The sequence below is a fragment of the Pangasianodon hypophthalmus genome, chromosome 5 (genome assembly GCF_027358585.1).
Source record: "Pangasianodon hypophthalmus isolate fPanHyp1 chromosome 5, fPanHyp1.pri, whole genome shotgun sequence".
NCBI lineage: Eukaryota > Metazoa > Chordata > Actinopteri > Siluriformes > Pangasiidae > Pangasianodon > Pangasianodon hypophthalmus.
In genome coordinates, this window is record NC_069714.1 from 24,969,704 (window position 1) to 24,992,471 (window position 22,768).

Genomic DNA, 22,768 nt, shown 5'->3' on the forward strand with positions numbered 1-22,768 from the left:
CCTTCTGCTCTCCGGACCTGCCTGATCCATCCTGATGCTCTACTTCTGGGTGGAGATCTCATCGCTTGAGGTCGCTGTCGCTCGCTGCTGCTGAGGTTGGCAGAGTAACAGCTGCCCGATGCGCATGCGCGTGAAAGGGATTTCCGAGGAGACAACATTGTAGTACAGTGGATGTTTGTTTACGTGGTGCTGTGCGGCTCGATGCGGGAAAACAATGTAGTCTTGAAAATTAACTGATGTATTTAATGTATTAACTGATGAATTCCAGCACGGGATTAACAGGGATTTGTGTGGTGCTCTTATTTTTGACCGAAATTAAAGGTAGGAACTCTTTCTATAATCTGTTTACACATCAAGCTGTTATAAAACTTCATAATTCGATGTTTATATCAGATATAACATTAAACTGTATCTCTCTCACGTTCCTCCATCCTCGGGATGCTGTTCTTTTTCTTCGACTGCTATTCTTCTTCTACTTGTTTTATTGGCGGATGCCGTTTGAGTGAGTTCTGTAGCTGTTACAGCTAATGTTCTGTATACTGCCACCTGCTTTACCGGAAGCGAATGTAGCAAACATATCAATTACACCCAGTGGAGATTTTTTTAATAGAAAGATTAAAAATACGGGAGAAATACGGGAAAATATTTAAACGGGATGATAGCGGGATAGAATGGTAAAATACGGGAGAATCCCTGGAAAAACGGGAGGGTTGACAGGTATGTAATTACTGCACCTCTTAGTTCTGAACTGTAGTAACTTGGGTGGGAAGTTCACCAAAGCGAGCTCATAAAAGCAGAGTGTATTTGCATTAGTGTCGCTTGACTTCTTCTGTTGACTGTCCTTTTCCTGGTACTGAGTGACTGTGAATACGCCATTTTACATTTTAAATGCAGTATTACTCTACTGATGTCGATTAGCTAAACGGTTTTTGACAAAGACAGTCGATTAAACTAACCACCTCAGTCTCAGTTATATCTGTTGCCAGAAGCCCTGTTTGAATATTTTTTCTCGCATCTGGACAACAGTAAAATGAACGCAGGCAGAATACACTATGGCAGAATATTTTTTTCCTGAGTATTGTTTCAGCCCAAAGCTACTGCAAAAGCACAAGGTTTACCAATAAATTTCATCAAGCTAAGCTAAATTGCCATAGCCTCAGCCATAGCCTCAGTTGAGTGAGATTGTCCAGAGATTGTAGACAAGGCCTTTGTGACTCACTGTTCTTCAGAAAAATCCTTCAGGTCCCACAAATTCTTTGGTTTTCCAGCATTTTTTGTGTATTTGAACCCTTTCCAACAACGAATGTATGATTTTCACACTGAGGGACTCATATGCAACTATTACAGATGGTTCAAACGCTCACTGATGCTCCAGAAGGAAAAACCATGCATTAAGAGCCGGGGGGTGAAAACTTTTGAACAGAATGGAGATATGTACATTTTTCTTATTTTGCCTAAATATCATATTTTTTCATTTAGTACTGCCCTTCAGAGGCTACAGAAGATAGTTACATATGTCCCAGAAGACAAAATAAGTTAAATTTACCCTGATCTTCAAATTCAAAAAGTTTTTACCCCCCGGCTCTTAATGCATGGTTTTCAGTGAGCGTTTGAACCTTCTGTAATAGTTGTATATGAGTCCCTCAGTTGTCCTCAGTGTGAAAAGATGGATCTCAAAATCATACAGTCATTGTTGGAAAGGGTTCAAATACACAAAAAATGCTGGAAAACCAAAGAATTTGTGGGACCTGAAGGAATTTTCTGTAGAACAGCAGGCAGTTTAACTGTTCAGGACAAACAAGGGACTCATGAACAACTATCAGTAAAAAAACACAGCTGTGGATCATTCAGGTAACAACACAGTATTAAGAATCAAGTGGATGTAAACTTTTGAACGGGGTCATTTTTATAAATTCAACTATTATTTTCTCTTGTGGACTATGTGTAAACATCTTTTATGTGAAATATCTTATTCAGGTCAGCACCAAATAAACAATAACATGGATTTTGTATGTTCCCTCTTATTTTGGCAAAATAATTAACATTTTGCAGATTCTGAAAGGGGTATGTAAACATTTGACCTCAACTGTATTAAAAAAAATTAAAAGCTAAAATCCCTCATTTAGAGAAGTATTCTGACCCTTGGCTAAAGGCACTTCAGGCTGAGCTCAGGTGCATCCTGCTTTGATTATCTTGAGATTTCTCTAGAACTTAACTGGCGTCCACCTGTTAAAAATTAAACTGATTGTATGATTTAGAAAGGCACACACCTCTGTTTAAAAGGCTCCACAAGAAAATCAAAACAGAGGAATTTTCTGGAATGCGAAGTGAAAGTTGTGTCGGAAAATCAAGACAAAAGGACACAATTGCTGCTATTGAAATCTTTACAAATGAACTAAAACAAATAAAGGGGATCATGTTCAAAATACCATTTACATTAAATGAGCTTGTTAAAACATATATAGTCAGCATTCACCAACCAATCAGCATTCACCTGAAGGCTGGTTGCTCCATAGCACAGTAGAGGTGCACAATACGCAGTTAGCTCACTGGAGGAAAGCAATAGCATCTAAGCACCTTCCTGCGTCACAAGTATGCAAATATGCATCAACGCAGAAGTATAAACCAGATCTAATGGTTTTCAGAAAGGTTTCTTATGAAGCGCAAATGGGATCATCAACAAAGACCCTAATAAACAAAATCCAGTGTCTACCCTTATTTGTGGGTTTGCCCATTCTCATGGTGTGAATGTATTCAAATTATTATTTTCTGTTTTTTTTTTTTTATGTTCTTTTTTTTTTTTTCTTCAGCCGTAAGAATCATTAGTCAGGATGTGACTGTGGCAGCAGGAGATGATGCATATTTATTCTGTCAACTGGTGGAGACAACAGAGCCTCTAATAAGTATTACATGGCAAAGACGAACAAAGGAAAAGGCAACAAACACAGATTTTGTGGTTATCACTTCAGATGGCAAAGAGGGACATACAAACGGATTGAGGGACAGAGTAAAATTCACAGGGAACATCTCGCGACTCAACGGCTCAATTCTTCTAGTAATGTTACTGCTTTAGATGAAGGAATCTACACCTGCATCTTCAGTGGACCGTATAAAACAGATATTCTTCTCACAGTACTAGGTAAGATTTGTTACTGAAGTTGTGATAAACTTGAGGGAACAATGCAAGATTTACTTTTCAAATTATGTAAAATGATAACTGAGCTACAAGGCTACTCTGACTCCTTGGGCTTCATTTGTTAAACGTTCATTTGTTAGATGTCCACATGTCCAAATAAGTCCTGATTTATAAAACAGGGAGCACACACTTCTTCATGGATGTTCATGTTTATAGAGCACAACCAGCTGAAAATTTGGTGCACAGGAACAAACTGCTACATTCCAACAATTATCACTTATTATTGTCCAAAAATTTGTCATCCTTGGTCATAGGAGAGCAGTGGACTAAGATAACATTTTATATTTTAGTGCTACAGGGTCCACCAATAATACATTTCTCAAACTCACGTATCATAAAACAAATAGTAACTAGGGTCATAACGATTCAATGTAGGGCCTGAATTTCGTTTTTTTTTTTAACTGGGGGGAATTTCCCCCTTACACGGGTCACATGGGGGGGATTTAAAGATTATAGGGGGGAGAATAAATTTTGACACATCGGGCTGAATTAATAATCTTCATTTATTTATGTCAACAGATTTTAATGTATGGTGGTTTTCAAAACAGCTTAATAACAAAATTTGTCATGCTCTCCTCCAAACTGACATTAAGAACTGTACTAAAACTATATATTAATGCCTTTCAGGGAATTTCATATATTCCAGTTTCAGTTCAATTTCTTTGTTTTTGTGAATGAAGAAGAAATGTCTCAGCTTTCTAAGATATAGCCTAATTATTTTTTTTTCTAATATTTAAGCGTTGTGAAATAATCTAGTCAGAGTGTCAGATTTTTTTTATTTAAAAAAAAAAAGCTCTCTAAGATTAAAAACCATTTTAGTGAATTATGTTTATTTCGACATAAATTAAATAACAGTTAAGGAAAAATATATTGCATACCAAGCTGTTGGTGTCTCCTTGCGGTTGAAACATGGGTCGTTACGTGAGAGATGATGAATATCAGTAAGCAGGAGACTATTTTTACATACTGTCTTATGTTCATTCATGTTAACTTTCGATAAAACGCGCATTTTAAGACAGGGAGATGATGATTTACTCGCGCTTCGTTGCCGCTGTGTTGAGGCGCGCTCTATCCGCTCACACACTATAAAGAGCAAAACAGCATTTAATGTTTGAATTTCGGGATTAAAATACTATAATTTGGAAGCCGATACTATCTTCTTCAGCGCTGTTTGTGGAATTCAATTCTAAAATAAAAACAGACTGTTTCAACCGGTGATTTCTTTTTTCGTGCCTGTTGATGTATTTCATAATTTGATCTGAGATGAAGCAAATACAGTTGTGCGAGAATTTCTCGCATTATAAAAATTAAACTTGCGGGAATGGTTTAAATTATGCGCAATCCCCGCAATCCCCGCATAATTTCAAGCCCTGCAATGTATCGTATTGTTTTGTTCAATACACAAGGCTCTTCACTGGATACATCGAACAACATATCGAACAACACATTCCACAGACTCTGTAAAATAAAGTAGACTATTCATTCTAAAATGCAGCTTATATTACCTGAGGTGTAATAATTATGTTATGTAATCAAATCCACACTCTGCTTCTCTGAAAAAGTAACTTCCACTTTATCTCAATTCAGGAGACACTGCAAAGGGTTAGCTGGTTCTGGTTCTCATTTATCAAATGAGGTGCAAATTCACTTCAGTTTTATTTGTATAGCGCTTTTAACAAAGCAGCTTTATAGAAATCCAGATGTAGTTTTGGATTCCTGATGAGCAAGGCAGTGGCAATAAAAATTCCCTGAGACGACATGAAGAAACCTTGAGAGGAACCAGGCTCAAAAGGGAGCCCATCGTCTTCTGGGTGAAACCTGGTAGTGCGATTATAGATCATTACAGTATACAGTCATATAGAGTAAAGGGTAAGAGAAGTACTTGTGTCAGAAATATGTATTGGTAGATAAGAGCATACAATGTTCTTTTTTACACCTGCTACATGATAAATTCAAATCACGATTTTAACACATAGTACCAGTATATTTTATTCAGTCATGGTAAATTGTGATTTGTGCATTTTGAGCATTTTTATTTCTAATGATTCTTATAGGTTCTGTTTAGTGAGTGAATAATGCAGTTTTCAAATTGAAACAGAGAATCACTAATCAAATCGTTGGGGTTAAAGTCTATTGTGTTCTACTGACTAAAGTTCATGATACGTTCACGTGATTTGAAATTGCTGTTGCCTAAATATTTTAAATGGCTGATCCTAGTGAAAATACAAAAAAAAAACCTGTTCTTAAACACTCATGCTGTTGAACGCAGACAGTTATAGTTTACCACTGATTTGATTACTTGAGCACCTTGAGAACCTTGGCATCCAATGATTTTTGCATTTGTGTTTGCAACCACAGACTTTTCAGCCATGCAGAATTCAAAAGGGATGCAGAAGTACACTGCACTAAAGTCCCATTTAAACTCCACAGTCACTGGTAGCGATGAGGTCTACAATGCCTTCACCGTTCAATTAACAAAACCTGTGCTAAATTATATGAGTGATCAGGGCCTGACATGCATATTAATAATACACATTAATGAATGTGGTTTTCGTAAACAATATTATTGATGCTGTTGTCATGCTTGTTAATGTTTTTGTTTGTTTTTAGTTCCTCCTGTTGTCAGTGTGAGCACGGATGTGCCTCCTGTTGCTGGTGACGCTGAGGAGATTTTAGCAACCTGCACTGCAGCCAATGGAAAGCCTGCAGCAAAAGTGTTGTGGAGTCTGGGTGCTTCAAGTGACTCTGTCAAAGTACAAAGTAATGTCACTGTGGACTCTGAAGGAAGGTCCACTGTTAAAAGCAGCCTGATTGATGTAGCATCCAAAGATCTAAACCAGAAGAAGGTTCAGTGTTTGGTCACACACCCTGGCCTAAAGGGGAAACTGGAACTGAATTACACATTGATCATTCACTGTAAGTTTCTCATTTTTAAGCAGATGTTTATGACCAGATTATATAAAGATTAATATGCACGTGGCTCAGGGTGGATTTTTCCTTTAAAGCACAGTTCAACACAGTACAATTTGTCTTAGCAAAATGGCTATGTACTTTTTTGCCCTACTAGCAATTGTCAACATTATACTTAATTCTGTTTCACAGAACATTACATTGTGTACAGTTTTGATTTTTCTTTTTACTCTTTCTCTCAGATCCTCCTGAGGTGGTTTATATTAATTCAACAGGTGATCAAGGGAAAGCACATGAATATCAGTGTGAAACAGATGCTAATCCAAAACCAACAAACTTCATCTGGAGCAGGTAATAGAGCTGAATCTTCCGTGTATGTTTACCATAAAAGGCTGCAGTTTATATATTTACATGAGCCATATTATATGGCTTATCAAATTTAACAACATAGCTGTACCTGTTCATCTGTTAAATGGTAAATGTGGAACCTGTGGAGACGAGCCAGGTGCCTGGTTTAAGGTTTCTGTTTCATGTTTGACATTCATGTTTCCCAGACTGCCTTCAATGTTATTTCCAATTTTATATGGCTTTAACTATAGTAATAAATAAAGATAACTTTATCTATATAATACTTTACTATATTGTTAGATTCTGAGTTTATCCTAATGTTATTTTGAAACAGTATGTTAATAATATACTAATGTAATCTATGTTAATAATTTGGTCTGAACTCAGTATAAACTTGTACAGACAGACCACTCTGTTCTCTGTCTCTCCAGTGGCTGATGTAGTGTTACAAATAAACCAGTGTTAGCTCTCTGTATTTCTAGTTGATTGAGAACTGAGTTAACACTCATAGTGAAAATGAGGAGTGTTTTTGTTTGTTCAGTGTTAAATGTAGTCAACAGTGAGGTGGTAGTCTGAGCTCGTTGATACTGTTTGGTGAGCAGGAATGAAGAGCCACACAGACATGAGGCTAAACTCTGACACTTAGATTGAGAATCTGTCAGATTGGCTTCGTTCAAACAATTGAAAAATTTCTACTCGCTGTAGTTTTAGTTTATTTGCCCCTAAACTCTACTTGCACTTGCACTCCAAGCTGTTTCTATGATTCAGCTGCAGTTCACAGTTTTTCTGTAACACTTCTCATAAATGGTTTTTGACTCAGCTATTGTTTTAGCAGAACTAAAATTACCCTATGAAGGCTACTGCAAGCAGAAGAAACCTGCGTGCGTGAAAATAGCCCGTTCACAATGCTTTTTTAAAACCCAGATCATGGTGATATTTTGCATGATATACTGAAGGGTGAAGGGTGTGTCAGCAGTACATAGCCTTGTAGCATTAACTTTGCCTTAATAATGGAAGTCTCAACATCCTTGGGGAATAGAACAAAACAGTTTAAATGCTAATACATGCCTTGAGACATTGCAAATGTTATTAGTTAAAACACGAAGTGCAAAATAAGCAATTTGAAAGCAGTTTCCAACAGAATATTTATCTGTGTAGTATGGTGTGAAGACAATCACACATACACTTTACTACACTTTAATACACCATAATTGAACAAATAAATTCCCTTTTAGACACTTTCCAGTGAAGGAGCCTCTTTCCAGTGGTGCTAATAGCAGACAGATTATTCAGCTGATCCCTGACAGTAACGGCGTTTACTATTGTGTGGTGTCTAACCAATACGGGAAAGCTGTAGGTTCCCTCTACGTGCATGTTACATGTGAGTATGTATATGATCTGGAACAGTGAATAAATGTTCTTACTTGCAAGTTAGATGAATCCATTGTGCATTTTCACATAATATGTGGTTCACTTAATTGATATACAATTTAATAGATTCACAAGTCATCAGCCTACATTTATTCAACTTCTTAGTCTTAATGTTCCAGTTTAGTCAAGTATACTGGAGTGCAGGATCAAAGGAAAATGGTCACTTCCACTTAATATGCTCTGTACTGTGTGATTTATCTAACATTTAACCTTCTTGAAAGAGATGGATAAGGATGTTGGCCTCAATGACATTAAACAGTTTCCACCAGGGCTTCTGTTTGAGATAAGTCTTACAAATCCAGATGAAGTGTGTGCTAACTGTAATACTTTCTCAATGGCATTGCAGCTACAGAATCCACAGCTTTCTGGACTCTGTTCATCATAGCCCTCTTTGCTGGTGTTTGTGGTTTTCTCATTTGGAAATATAATTTGCATCAACACATTACAAAAAGACTGCGGTGAGTTTGGTCATTTTACCAATCTAGTATTGAGAGCAGATTATAAGCATATAAAGAGTTTTATAAGTGAGTTGATTATTTTCTGTTTTTCTGTTTTAACAAACATTTGTGAAAGAATGGGCCGCTCTCAGGAGCTCAGTGAATTCCAGCGTGGAACTGTCATAGGATGCCACCTGTGCAACAAATCCAGTCGTGAAATTTCCTCGCTCCTAAATATTCCACAGTCAACTGTCAGCTTTATCATAACAAAATGGAAGAGTTTGGGAACGACAGCAACTCAGCCACGAAGTGGTAGGCCACGTAAACTGACGGAGAGGGGTCAGCGGATGCTGAAGCGCATAGTGCAGAGAGGTCGTCGACTTTCTACACAGTCAATTGCTACAGAGCTCCAAACTTCATGTGACCTTCAGATTAGCCCAAGTACAGTACGCAGAGAGCTTCATGGAATGGGTTTCCATGGCCGAGCAGCTGCATCCAAGCCACACATCACCAAGTGCAATGCAAAGCGTCGGATGCAGTGGTGTAAAGCACGCCGCCACTGGACTCTAGAGCAGTGGAGACGCGTTCTCTGGAGTGATCAATCACACTTTTCCATCTGGCAATCTGATGGACGAGTCTGGGTTTGGAGGTTGCCAGGAGAACGGTACATTTCGGACTGCATTGTGCCGAGTGTGAAATTTGGTGGAGGAGGAATTATGGTGTGGGGTTGTTTTTCAGGAGTTGGGCTTGGCCCCTTAGTCCCAGTGAAAGGAACTTTGAATGCTTCAGGATACCAAAACATTTTGGACAATTCCATGCTCCCAACCTTGTGGGAACAGTTTGGAGCGGGCCCCTTCCTCTTCCAACATGTCTGTGCACCAGTGCACAAAGCAAGGTCCATAAAGACATGGATGACAGAGTCTGGTGTGGATGAACTTGACTGGCCTGCACAGAGTCCTGACCTGAACCCGATAGAACACCTTTGGGATGAATTAGAGCGGAGACTGAGAGCCAGGCCTTCTCGACCAACATCAGTGTGTGACCTCACCAATGCGCTTTTGGAAGAATGGTCAAAAATTCCTATAAACACACTCCTCAACCTTGTGGACAGCCTTCCCAGAAGAGTTGAAGCTGTAATAGCTGCAAAAGGTGGACCGACATCATATTGAACCCTATGGGTTAGGAATGGGATGGCACTTAAGTTCATATGTGAGTCAAGGCAGGTGACCGAATACTTTTGGTAATATAGTGTAGGTTGCCTGGTCAACCTAAATATGCTAGGTTTTTGTGGTAATATTTTTTGGGGGGAGGAGTTGGCTTTTTTGCCTCTGGCTTCTTGTTAATCATTTATATTTATACTTTTACTTATACTTTATAGTCCTTTATGTTTTCATTTTATTACACACACAAAACATAGTACACACACACACATATATATATCTTGTTATTTATATATATATATATATATATATATATATATATATATATATATATATATATATATATCATCTTGTTACTATGGCACCTGTCAAGGGGTGGGATATATTAGGCAGCAAGAAAACAATCATCTCGTTACAATGGCACCCTTCAGTCAGTTCTCGAAGTTGATGTGTTGGAAGCAGGAAAAATGGGCAAGAATAAGGATCAGAGCGACTTCGACAAGGGCCAAATTGTGATGGCTAGACAACTAGATCAGAGCATCTCCAAAACAGCAGGTCTTGTGGGGTACCTACCAAAAGTGGTCCAAGGAAGGACAACCTGTGAACTGGCGACAGGGTCATGGGCACCCAAGGCTCACTGATGCGCATGGGGAGCGAAGGCGAGCTATATGTAGTTATGCCTTGCAGAATCTGCAAACTGTTAATAATAACTGAATTTAAACAAATGAACCAGTTCAAAAGTTTACATACGCTTGATTCTTAATAATGTGTGGTGTTACCTGGATGATCAATGACTGTTTATATTTTTTGTGATAGTTGTTCATGAGTCCCTTGTTTGTCCTGAGCAGTTAAACTGCCCACTGCTCTTAAGAAAAATTGTCCAAATACGGCACATTCTTTGATTTTCGAGCATCTTCTGCATATTTGACCCCTTTCCAACAGCGGCTATATGATGTTGAGATCCATCTTTTCACACTGAGGACAATTGAGGGACTCGTACACAACTATTACAAAATGTGCAAACATTCACTGATGCTCAAGAAGGCAACACACTACATTAAGAGCCAGGGGGATGTAAACTTTTGAACAGGATGGTCGGTGTAAATTGTTTTGTGTTATTTTTTTGTTTAAAGATCTTTTTTTTTTCATTTAGTACTGCCATTCAGAAGCTGCATAAGATATTTATATGTTTCCCAAAAGACAAAATAATAATAATTTAACAATAGCAATGGACTATATGTAAACAGCAGCTGTGTGAAATAGCTTATTCAGGGCAGTACTAAATAAAAAACAAAATGCAATTTTTATGATCCCTCTTTTTTTTTATTATTATTATTGACATTTTGCAGATTCTGCAAGGTGTATATAAACTAATGACTGCAACTGTATATTCAGAATATTTAGAACTTTATCCAATTAAAAAAAAAAAAAAAAAACAGACCTTAACCTGGTTTAATAGTGTGTAAACTGCTCTTCTTCACAGAGTTGATTATATAGTTCAAAGACTAGTTTCCGTTCAGCCAAATTGGCATTATTGAGAATTACATTATTAGAATTAAACAGAATACAACTTTCTTAGAAGAGCAGAGAGTATCAAAGATGTAGAAATTGTGTTGTGTACAAGATTGGTAAGCATTACAACAATGTGAGCAGCTGTCTAAGATGGCCGGCTGCTAAACACTACAAACTATAGCCTGTAAATTGCCACAGTATTGAATCAGCACCACTGTAGCCCAGTAAAAACTAAAGGTGGTAAGTTACAAAGTCATGATTTATACATTTTTGCCTCTAGGAAACATTTTATTCCAGGCCAATGCAAAAAGACATGAACTGCTGTAAGGTAAACATAAAAAGCAAGAAAACCACTACACTGAGCAATAGAGGAAAGGTCATATGATCTAGACTAATGTGACAGTGATCTAAAATGAAAAGAAGGAACAGGAAACCACCCAGCATAGCACATTTGACGATACTATTCTATAGTATTGTTTATAAATTCATGAGACAAGGCCATCATCACACTGACTAGTGGTTTCCTAGTAGCTGGGTGGTTTCCTGTTCCTTACTTTCATTTAAGTTTTCATTATTTTATTTTCTTTTTATTATTGTGAACAGGTCTTTCTATAATTGAATAATGAAAGATACTAAGGTGTTGTATAGAGAAGTAAAACTTGTAAAATTAAAAATAAAATGGCCAAAAACAAAATTATCTACAAAATTATTTAAGGAACTTGAATATGGGCTTGACTGAAAAATATTTTCATTTCAAATATTCTTGTTACATCCAATATAGCCTCTTTCTCACATTTACTGTTTTCATGCTCATCTAAGGTTACTGTCTAATACTGTCAAGATTTGGACTAAACAGCTATGTGGCCACAAGAAAGCCATTTGTTAGTGAGGCTAATTGGAAAAAATGACTTCAATTTGCTAGGGAGCATAAAGATTGGACTGTGGAGCAATGGAAAAAGGTCATGTGGTCTGATAAAATCAGATTTAGCCTATTCCAAAGCAGTGGGCGTGTCAGGGTAAGAAGGGAAATGCATGAAGTGATTGACCCGTCATGCGTAGTGCCTACTGTACAAGCCTCTGGAGGCAGTGATATGATCTGGGGTTGCATCAGCTGGTCAGGTCGAGGCTCAGCCTCATTGTGTGGCAATAAAATGAAGTCAGCTGAGCACCTGAATGTACTGAATGACCAGGTTATCCCATCAATGGACTTTTTCTTCCCTGATGGCACAGGCATATTCCAGGATGAAAATGCTAAGATTCATCAGGCTTAACTTGTGAAAGAGTCGTTCAGGGAGCATGAGGAATCATTTTCACACATGAATTGGCCACCACAGAGTCCTGACCTTAACCCCATTGAAAGTCTTTGGGATGTGCTGGAGAAGACTTTACGGAGTGGTTAGACTCTCCTGTCCTCAATGCAAGATCTCAGCCAAAAATTAATGCAACTCTGGATGGAAATAAATGTTGTGAAGTTGCATAAGGTTGTTGAAACAATGCCAGGACGAATGCGTGCCGTAATCAAAGCTAAATGCATTGCAACAAAATATTCGATTGTGCGACTTTTTTTTTTTTGGCCAAGCAGTGTATCTGCATGTTGATTGATCTAAAGCAAATACTTCTACTTCTTATACAGAATAACTCATTTAAAAGTGAGAAGTGCTACTTTGTTTACTGTAGATGCAGTGGGCAGCCATGTTGCTTTGATGTCACTTGTTGAACTTGGGGTTGAAGACCTTGCAGGAATTCTAAGTTGAGGGTTTTCTATGGTTTTCCCTGGTCAGAGGTCAGAAATTCTGAGTTATGAGTTTTAGTCAAATGCAGCATAAGCTACATGCAGACAGGTGACATGCCAGCTCAGCCTTGCCTGACAGCTGCCTAAGACCAAAAGTGGAAGCAAGAGGATGCTTTAGTCCACCAACACAAAGGCTTTTAAGGCAGCAGAAAGTTTAGGTCTTTAACGTTGCTTTCTTTAATATTTGTCAGTACTTAGGTTTTACAGTGTGTAATGAAAAATATTTACTAGGAAGCAGGAAGTTCAATTTTATTTGTTTAGGTTTCTTTCAACAATGTAATTATGGGGTTTTAGATTTTGGTCACAAAGTGGATTTAGATCTTAATAGCTAAGTTTTCTGTCTGTGTGGATTTTCACCTATAAGTCTAAGTGTGTTGTCTAGTGAAGATTTCTCCTAGGTTTGTGTGAATGTGTCCATAGTGCCCTGCAACAGATTCGGAAACTGAAAACATGGAGAATATCAGTAATACACTGTCTGTGTGTCACAAGGTTGAGGCCTAGACGATTAGGCAAGGACAAGGTCTCACACACACGAAAAAAATTCTGGGATTCCGGTATTTTAGGGGATTTTTTTTTTGCTGTGTACTTGAGCTGGTTTTACTTTTACAATACAGTTGTATTTTACAATATGCTAAGTATACTTGCAGCCAGACTAATTGTCAGTATAGTTTAAGTGTGTTAATGATTAGTTAACTTGAAGTGTGCTATTTTGGAACAACTAATTTTGTGCTAAGTATATTTTAGTTGTAATTAAATTATAGTAAAGCATAACTTTAAGTGTATTTAGTGTACTTTTATGTGCTAAATTGGAACAACTTCAAGTATACCTAGTACACTTTAAGCATATGCCTGTGTAAGATAATTGCATGCTTGATTAGTGATATTAAAGTGTACTTTAATATCACTTTTTTTTGTATTACAAGTACATTACAAATTAATTAAGAGTGTCTTCAAAACACACAAGCAATATACCATAAATATATTATTTTTGAGTAAAAATATGCTAATTTTTTCCCCCAATGCTGAATGCACTTGTTGTCAGGGTCATTACAGTAAATAACATACTTCAATAACAGACAGATACACATAATGAACAACTCAAACAGTGTTTATTAAAACCTCACATGGTTTTAGCATTGCAAAACAGAACAAAATGCACCATGTTTTTAAATAAAAAGAATGCAGAAAGAAAACAAACATAAAAAATAGAAACATTGTGGAACAGCAGCAAACTTCGTTTTTTCCTGCTGAATTGCTCATTGTTGCACGTGCGCCTGATGGCCGCTCGCACATCAGACGCACTTGTGTGTGGAAACTCCACAAGAACAGCATCTGTTAACAAAGTTAAAGGGATAAGGTCAGAGAGCATGTTCATACAACTTTTTCTTTGCACTACATCAAACAGTAAACATCATGTATTAAACCCAAACTACTTAATAAAAGTACATCATGATTAGCAGTATGTCATGTCAATATTGCTTCCAGTGTATTAATCAAACAGAGTATACAAAAGAAGTACGTACACCTACGTAACATCACAGTATAAATCAAATGATACAACACCATTCAAGTTGAAAAGTATAGTATTTATAGTACAAATCAGGCTAAATTGTAATGTAGACATATACATTTTCTGTAAAGCTGCTTTGAAATGGTGTGTATTGTGAAAATCACTATACAAATTAATCTGAATATTTTATTTTATGAATCGTCAAAAAAAAAAGGTTAGAAAGTCTATTGGAAACACAGAAAGAGGGAGTATCAGGCTATTATTATTTTTACATTTACACACGTGTATGACACATAGAATAATAATAATAACTAAAAGTAATAATTCATTACATTTACATTGCGCTTTTATTGGCACCCAAAGCGCTTTACATATGAAAGGGAGGAATTTCCTCAACCAACACCAATGTGCAGCATCCACCAGGATGATGCAACTGTAGCCATATTATGCCAGAATGCCCACCAAACACCAGCTTATTGGTGGAGAGAAGATGGAGTGATGAAGACAATCAGTATATATGGGGATGATTAGGAGGCCATAATGATGAACAGAGGCCAATGGGCTAATTTGGCCAGAATGAGTAAGAAAACTAGTTGCCATAGTTGTTGGCACCGACATACAGCGCAACTGCGCTCACGGCGTCCCGAGTTCGAATCCCGGCTCGTGGTCCTTTGCCGATCCCGCTCCCCTCTCTCTTCACCCAAAGCTTTCCTGTCTACTCTACACTGTCCTGTCCAATTAAAGGCATAAAATGCCCATAAATAAATCTTAAAAAAGAAAACATAGTTGGGGTGCAGAGATGTTCTTCTTAGGAAAAGAACTGACAAATTTTACTGGTATTTAAAGTTTTCATATGACAGATATCTTTTCAGCAAATACTTGATATATATTTAGTCCAGTACTGACAAATATGTGTCATGATACGTATTGTGACTTTGTTGCCGATACACAGCCCCATTGTTTACTTAAGGCATAATTGATTGTGTGTACTACTCGCCAAGACAAGCATTTTGACATAAATTTGTGTGTATTTGTCCATTCAAGCACAAGAAGATGTCTGAAAGAGAACTCAATTTGGGAGTTGCAGGCTTGCTGAGACCTGGCTTTATGTACATGCCTCAGATATGTGCGCAAAGAAAACATCTCACACAGTGCAACTACCTAATTGAGTTCTCTCTTGCATCTTCTTGTACTTGAGTGTTTCAATTGGCAAGGCTTAAAAACACACAAAAGAGCAGTAACTGTAAAATTAATTAATTAAGAAAAATGTTCACTTCAGTTATAATAAGATAGTAGTGTCATTATTCAGCACAATTCTTGTCAAGTTTTTCTCGTCCAATAGTGTTAGAGCAGTCAAATCAACAATATTGCTAAATGTAATTTGTCCCTGACTAACTAAGCCAAGGGAGCACAAACCCCATTAGGTGACAGAAATGGATAAAAAAAAAAAAACATTGGAGAAAATCAACTTGCCTTTCTCTGGGTTGAGGTTAGACCAAACTCTTCATCTGAGTCACTGGCCTGAAACTTTAAAAAAAAATTAAAAGAGATGTGTGAAAATCAATAGAGAAATAATTTGTGTATGGGGGAGTACATAGATAACAGATAAGAAAAAAAATATGACTTACCATTTCAGGACTCCCTATGTTTGTAGCATCATCAGAACTGGTGTGATGATCTGGACGGAGTGGGCTTGCTATGTTTGTGGCCTCATCAGAACTGATATGATGATCGGAAGTGAATGCCAGGGGTCTGGCAGCCTTCTTAGTCTTTGCTTGCTTTACCTGGACAAAAATGTTAATAAGGAAAAAATAAAGAAAAACAGGATGCTAGGTTCACAAGCTGTGGTTGGGGAGAGACTCCTGATATGATTGTAAAGCACTTTGGGTGTAAATTAGTACATATTAAACTGCTATGTTACATAAATGCTTCATTTATTCTGATCAAATTAAGTACAGTTCTTTTTTTTCAGTCAGGTCCTGTTTATAAAACATTCAAACTCAAAATCTAGCCAAATCCTCCATAAGACAGTATGCATTACATTATGAAGACATTGTGGAACTTCATCCTCAGAGCTGATGCATTGATCTTGTGTGTCTCGGGCCCTGCTCTGAGAAAGGGAATTCTTCAGTTTTTGTAACATCTGGTCTCTGGCTGCCTCTTTGATCTTGGTTTGCTTTGCCTGAAAAAAATGTAGGGGGTAATATATAAAAAAATTGTTAACATCTTCACAATGTCACATTCATGCTGATATACTGAAATTTGATGCAATTTGAAAAATTTGATGAAATTTTTTTTTCTAATTAGAAAATATTTTGGCAGCAGTCACAATGAATCTTTGTCTGGCCAATGCTTTATTTGATAATTAAAGCTTATAAATAAAGTGTGTCATGCTGCCATCTCCAGCAAAGCAGTAATCTCTGTAATATCTGAGATTACTGCTTTGCTGGAGATGGCAGCATGACACACTTTATTTATAAGCTTAATGTGATTAGAACAATGTGAATAAAAATGCTGCATGTCTTGTCACGGTTCATGGGTTCACCAGCCTCTTCTGGCCATGTTGTGCACTACTGCTGATTAGTTCATTAGTTTCAGCTGCCACTCATTTACTGCTCTATTTAAGCCTCAGTGTTTGTCCTGTCTTTGTCAGTTCGTTATGTCGTGTCTGTATTCTGTGCAGCTTCCACGGTCGCTCTGTTCCCGGTACCCTGCACCCCGGTGGATTACTGTCTGCTAGCCTGGATCATAGGACTGTTTATTCCCCGTTGCAGCCGAGTGCTACTAGGAAACCTGCCACCACCGCACCCACGTTTGTCCACCCACAGTACTCTGTCTGTAGCTCTCTCTCCAGCTCTTTAATAAATATTTCACTCGCACTTGAATCCGCCTTGTATTTCCTGACATGTCTTTCATGAAACTCATAACTTCATATTCTTTGGCTTTTTATGAAATGGCCTTCCAATGAAAAGATACTGTATTTTTTTGAATACTGTAATTTTTTTCCTTTACTTGTGTAAGTCTTACTTGTGGACTTTCTGCATGAGAGAGGTCTCTATAGCTTCGACTATGAATGAAACATATATAGTGTTTATTGCTCCATAATGCATACAATACACCAATTTGAGTACAAATAGAGAAAAGCGAAGTACTACTCTTCAGGAAAGAATTTTAAAAATGAACATGATAATCTGTTTTTTTTCCAAATGAGCACAGTTGTGAACTACCTGAGGTACAGAGTTTAGTTAGGGACTCTGATGACAAGTGTATAGGAGATTTTTCCTCAATGGATATGTAGATAGGCTCATATTTAATATTACATGCATGGAATCAATTTTACATTTAGCATATCTTATGGCAAATTAAGAAATTAAGAAATTACTATCACTATGAGATCAAATTGTCAATATTACATAAAGACTTATCCATATCCACTCACCAGCCTGGCTTTTTTAGCCTCCACCTCGTTGTTGGTGTCCAACATTTTCTTTTTGACGCGAACACACCTGCTTTCATCCTTGTTCCATATGTCCTTTCCCTAAAGAAGTAAGTTTTTATTCACGACGAGGTCTTTGAACGAATCTGATATAACAAGTGCAAAAAAGTTCAGCCTACACCTGCTACCAAAAAAAGCAACACAATAGCGCAATAAAACACTTGAAAGTGTATACAAGAAATAAAAAACAGACAGGCCTCCAAACAGCAGGACTTTTGCAGGCACCGTCTTCTCTGGTCCTTTACGTTTAGGCCACTTTATTTCTAGCCAATTATCATCTCCATCAAGGTCAGGTTTTGACGTAACTTGACTAAGCTGGTCTATATTAGCTAGAAGGATTGATGTACTCTCCACTTTTAATGACTTATCAAATAAGTAATAAATTGCAAATTGGAACGGCATCGTGTCTTAGTAACATCTCCTGCTGCAAAACGTCGCGTAGCGCGGGATCGTCAAGCGAAGTGAGTACCATCTGCTGCTCTGATTGGCTGAATGCAACACTAAGACACTTGATTGGTCACATACCTTGGCGCCGATTTTCTCAAAATCAAAGCTGTAGAATCCAGTAGAGAATACCCTGAAATCATCATGGCATCAAAACGACAGTATAAGACACTTTTGAATTCCGATGGGACTCAACCAGATACACCAAGAACCTCAAAATATAGAAAACTTCAACAGAAACAGGTAAGCAAAAAACATTATTTTTTCTATTGCAGTATTATTAATCTTCATTATTCTCATATCGTCCTGAGACCCAGAAAAGTTTTTTTTTTTATTTAGTATTTTTTCCATGTTATTAACATTACATTGTTTACGGCATAAAAAAACATGTTAAAAAAGACCACTTTAAAAAAAGAAATATATATATATATATTATTCATATGTTATAACATATGAATAACATATAACATATAACATAACATATGAATAATATATATATATATATATATATATATATATATATATATATATATATATATATATATATATATTATTCATATGTTATGTTATGCTTACTGAACTGGACACCAGGAATTTTTATTAATTTATTTATTTTTTATTTGTTTTGATCACCTATCAATTTGTTGGTTTCAAGTTGTTTTTTTTGTTTTTTTTAAGAAAACCTTGTATAAAAATGATTATTATCCATGTTGTGAAAGATATAATGGAATGAATTGATATACTATTTTAATTTATGCAATATGTGGGAAAAATGGCTATAAATGGGCAGACTCATTCAATACAATGTATCTATAAACTGTATCTAATTTGCACATTATTGTGTTCTTGGGGCAACATGTAATGAAAAATGATGTGTAATAATGGGAGTAATAATTTACAACATTTTCATAATAATATGTAATATTTCATAGGATTGATATATAATTACTTTCCCTATTCACTTGTTGTGTCCTCCCAAACTGCCTGGTAATGATTTACATCCTGCATAAACTGCTAAGACTAGTCATACTAGTTAGTCATCACATTTTTTTCTATGTTTATAATTGTTTTAAGTCAGTTACATAAAACCAGAGATTGGTCTAATTTGATACTATAAGGTTAAACTGATTGCCCTTTGATTAACCGCTAATTGGTCATACTGTCACTTAAGACACTGTCTTAACATAACGGCTTTGTTTATGCAACTGGCCCCTGGTGTCCTCTACAGTGGCCCTGTTTTGTAACATAAAGTCATATTTGGATTAAAAACTCCACAGCATTTTCCTGAGATGTTGATTTATGACAAACAGTTTGAAAATGAGTCAGAATTAAATGATAATTACAAAATATTGTTATATATTTCTACAAGAGTGCTTCATTTAATCTTTAAATTAATTCAGTCATTTTTAAAGACCAAGGAGAAGTTTTTGTCATGGTAAAACCTTCAAACATTTGGTATCTTTGAAAGTACCCAAATGTGCTCTTTACAGGACATCCACTTGTCCTGTAAAACTGTTACATGTGTGGTGTCAGAGAAATTCACTAAAATATAATGTCTACTACAGTGGACAAAAGTCTATTCCTGGGTCCCAGGAGGATATTATTATTTAATATGTTTTAACTTTTGTGTACAAAAATACACTTTTGCCTAGACAACAGATGCATGGATTTGAAAAGTTTACTCTAGCTCACTGTACTTCAACAATGTTAAACAGGAGACATCACAAGTACTGAACTATTAGATAACAGTTACTTTAAGTTATTTAATTTTGTTTGTACTGTATCCACAGAAACAGATGAAATTGTTATATAAGAGACTTCATAATACATCTCCAATTTCCCAAACAACTAATTACAGAAGAAAAGTTTACAAAAAGATACGTAAATGTGAAAAACAATGTTATGTATAATAAAACATTTTATGATAACCGAAATGTTCAACCAGATGTTTGTGTTTGGATGGGCCTCGCACAGCTTCTTTGCCCCAGACTGTGTTGGTGGGCTGTCTATTTATTGATATTTTGATTTGATTACATTCAGCCTGTATCGAAATACTGCTGTTTTGTTTTCCATTTGTTTTGTGAAGTTGCACTTATCTTTGGTGTACATTTGTTTCTGATTCCTCTTTCAAATCCTACTGAAGAGAAGAGCGAACTTGAAAGCACAAAAGAAAGTGAACAAGAGGAGAGACAGATAGATGATGTAAATGCTAATTGAGGAAGGAGAGGATGACGATGGAAATATAAATGAGGAAGGAGAGGAAGACGATAGAAATATAATTGAGGAAGGAGAGGAAGACGATGGAAATATAATTGAGGAAGGAGAGGAAGACGATGGAAATATAATTGAGGAAGTAGAGAAAGATGATGGAAATGGAAATGAGGAAGGTCAGGAAGATGATGGAGATGGACAAGAGGACAGAGACGAAGATGATGGAAGTGGACAAGAGGACAGAGAGGAAGATGATGGAAGTGGACAAGAGGTATACATAGAAGGTGATGGAAGTGGAAATGAGGAAAAAGAGGGAAATGAGCAAGAGGACAGAGAGATAGATGGTGAAAGTGAACAAGAAGACCTTGAAGAAGATGGAAGTGGACAAGATGAGAGAGAGAGAGGAAGAGGATGGAAGTAGACAAGGACAGAGACCAGGAAAAGAGAGGAGCCAAGGAAATGAAGATTTAAACCAAAGGAAGGTGCGTAGCTATCTATACACATGGTGTTAATTTATGTTGACTGTGTAAGCCACCTGTCTTAAATGGACAACACTGTTAGTGATATTTCTGCTTGTGTTTTATATTTTTTTTGTAGTAGTTAATGTGATCAACCTTGTCTTTTTTCACAGAAACAACATGAAGATGATCCTGTATACCCTGGTGCTCCTCTCACAAAGGGACGGAGTCTGCTCTTACTCATGTCATATGTACTGGGCCACAATTTGACAGAAGTAGCTCTTCAGGATCTTCTTACTATGTTCAATGAACATTTCCCTGGCTTGGTGCCAGCAACTTCGTATCTTTTCCATAAATGGTCATTTTCAGCACACAGTTAAAAATAATACTAAAATATATTTACATAAAGTGCAAATAAATATGTTTTTAAAAAATAAACAAAACTTTCAATTCAAGTATATTTTTGTAAAATATATTTTTAGAAAATATACTAAATTACAATTATTTTAAAGTGTGTTAAAAGTTGTATTGTAAAAATAGGTCAAAGCATGGTGGTAATACACTTTTTATATATTTAAAGTTAGTACAATTTTTTGTTAGTATATTTGCAATGTACTATTGAAACAGGAAATATATTACAAATACAGTAAAGTATACTTTTTTTCAGTAGGGTGGGCAATGTTTGCAAGTGAGAAAGACTGAGGTCCTCTCAAAACCAGCATATTAATAAGTTCGATGGACTGGTGTCAGGGAGTGTTTTTTTTTCTGCTAAGTAATAGCAGTGTTTACATGTTTACTGGGATGTGGGTGATGCACTACCCCACCTACTGTGTTAAAGCACAGTATATGATTTCCACTAAAAAGCCAGTAGAGGTTGATTTTACTTTGACCTTCATAATGAGCCTGTGGTCTTTCCTGGACTTTCATGAATGATAGATGATTCAGTGTAGTTATGTCCTTGCCTAGAGCAATTCTTTACAAAAGCGCATAACAAAAAAAGCAGCACACATCACCTGTATCAGACCAGATTTTAAAAAATAGGCCACCTGGTAAAATATACAAAATCATGTAATCAAAAGAATAAAATAGCTTTGGTTACTTGCAGATGTTGGTTTCTGCTCATTTGATGATCTGCTGTCCTCTAGTGGCTTTCCTAATTTGCTAGTCGATTTGACTCCATAAGAGGGCACTGGCGTCTTTGCTGAACATTTGCTTAAAACAGGTTATTTTTGTTGAGTTCTTCAATCTTATACAGTAAACTTATACATGTATTACTGTATTTGTATTCTTGTATTTGTTTTGATTGGATTATACTGAAATTTGTATGTTTATATAAGAATATGTTTTTTTTTTTTAGATGGATGGACCCATGTCGTACTTCTGAGTTCATACATTTCCATCATCTGTAAGGCTCACTGGATGAAAGTGGGACTGAATAAATAATACACATCCTCCCAACTTCAGTGTAATCCAAATCAACCAGCTGTCACCAAATGTTAGTGTACATAATCCATACATACATGTGTAACTATACAGCATATCTCTTTGTGTGTATGGACACATGCTATATTCAATTCAATTCAATTTTATTTATATAGCACTTTTAACAATGGACATTGTCATAAAGCAGCTTTACAGAAATATATAAATACTGGATATAAATTTTAAATTTGTAAATTTATCCCTAATGAGCAAGCCAGAGGCGACATGGCAAGAAAAAACTCCCTGAGACAATATGAGGAGGAAACCTTGAGAGGAACCAGACTCAAAAGGGAACCATCCTCATCTGGGTGACACCGGATAGGGTGATTATACATAATTCCCTTCTATAACTGTGTGCTACATGGTCAAAAAGTGCAATTG

General features: G+C 36.5%; 1 protein-coding gene across 1 annotated transcript; it reads left to right on the forward strand.

Annotated features, from left to right (window-relative positions):
- The first annotated feature begins 346 nt into the window (after nt 1–346).
- On the forward strand, nt 347–17,181 carry LOC113524408 (uncharacterized). Its single transcript, XM_053234054.1, is given in 8 exon segments — nt 347–717; nt 2,811–3,050; nt 3,053–3,139; nt 5,807–6,112; nt 6,349–6,457; nt 7,690–7,835; nt 8,232–8,343; nt 8,459–17,181. Coding segments are annotated over 8 exon segments (2,079 nt in total). The 5' UTR covers nt 347–671; the 3' UTR covers nt 9,492–17,181.
- The last annotated feature ends 5,587 nt before the right edge of the window (nt 17,182–22,768 follow it).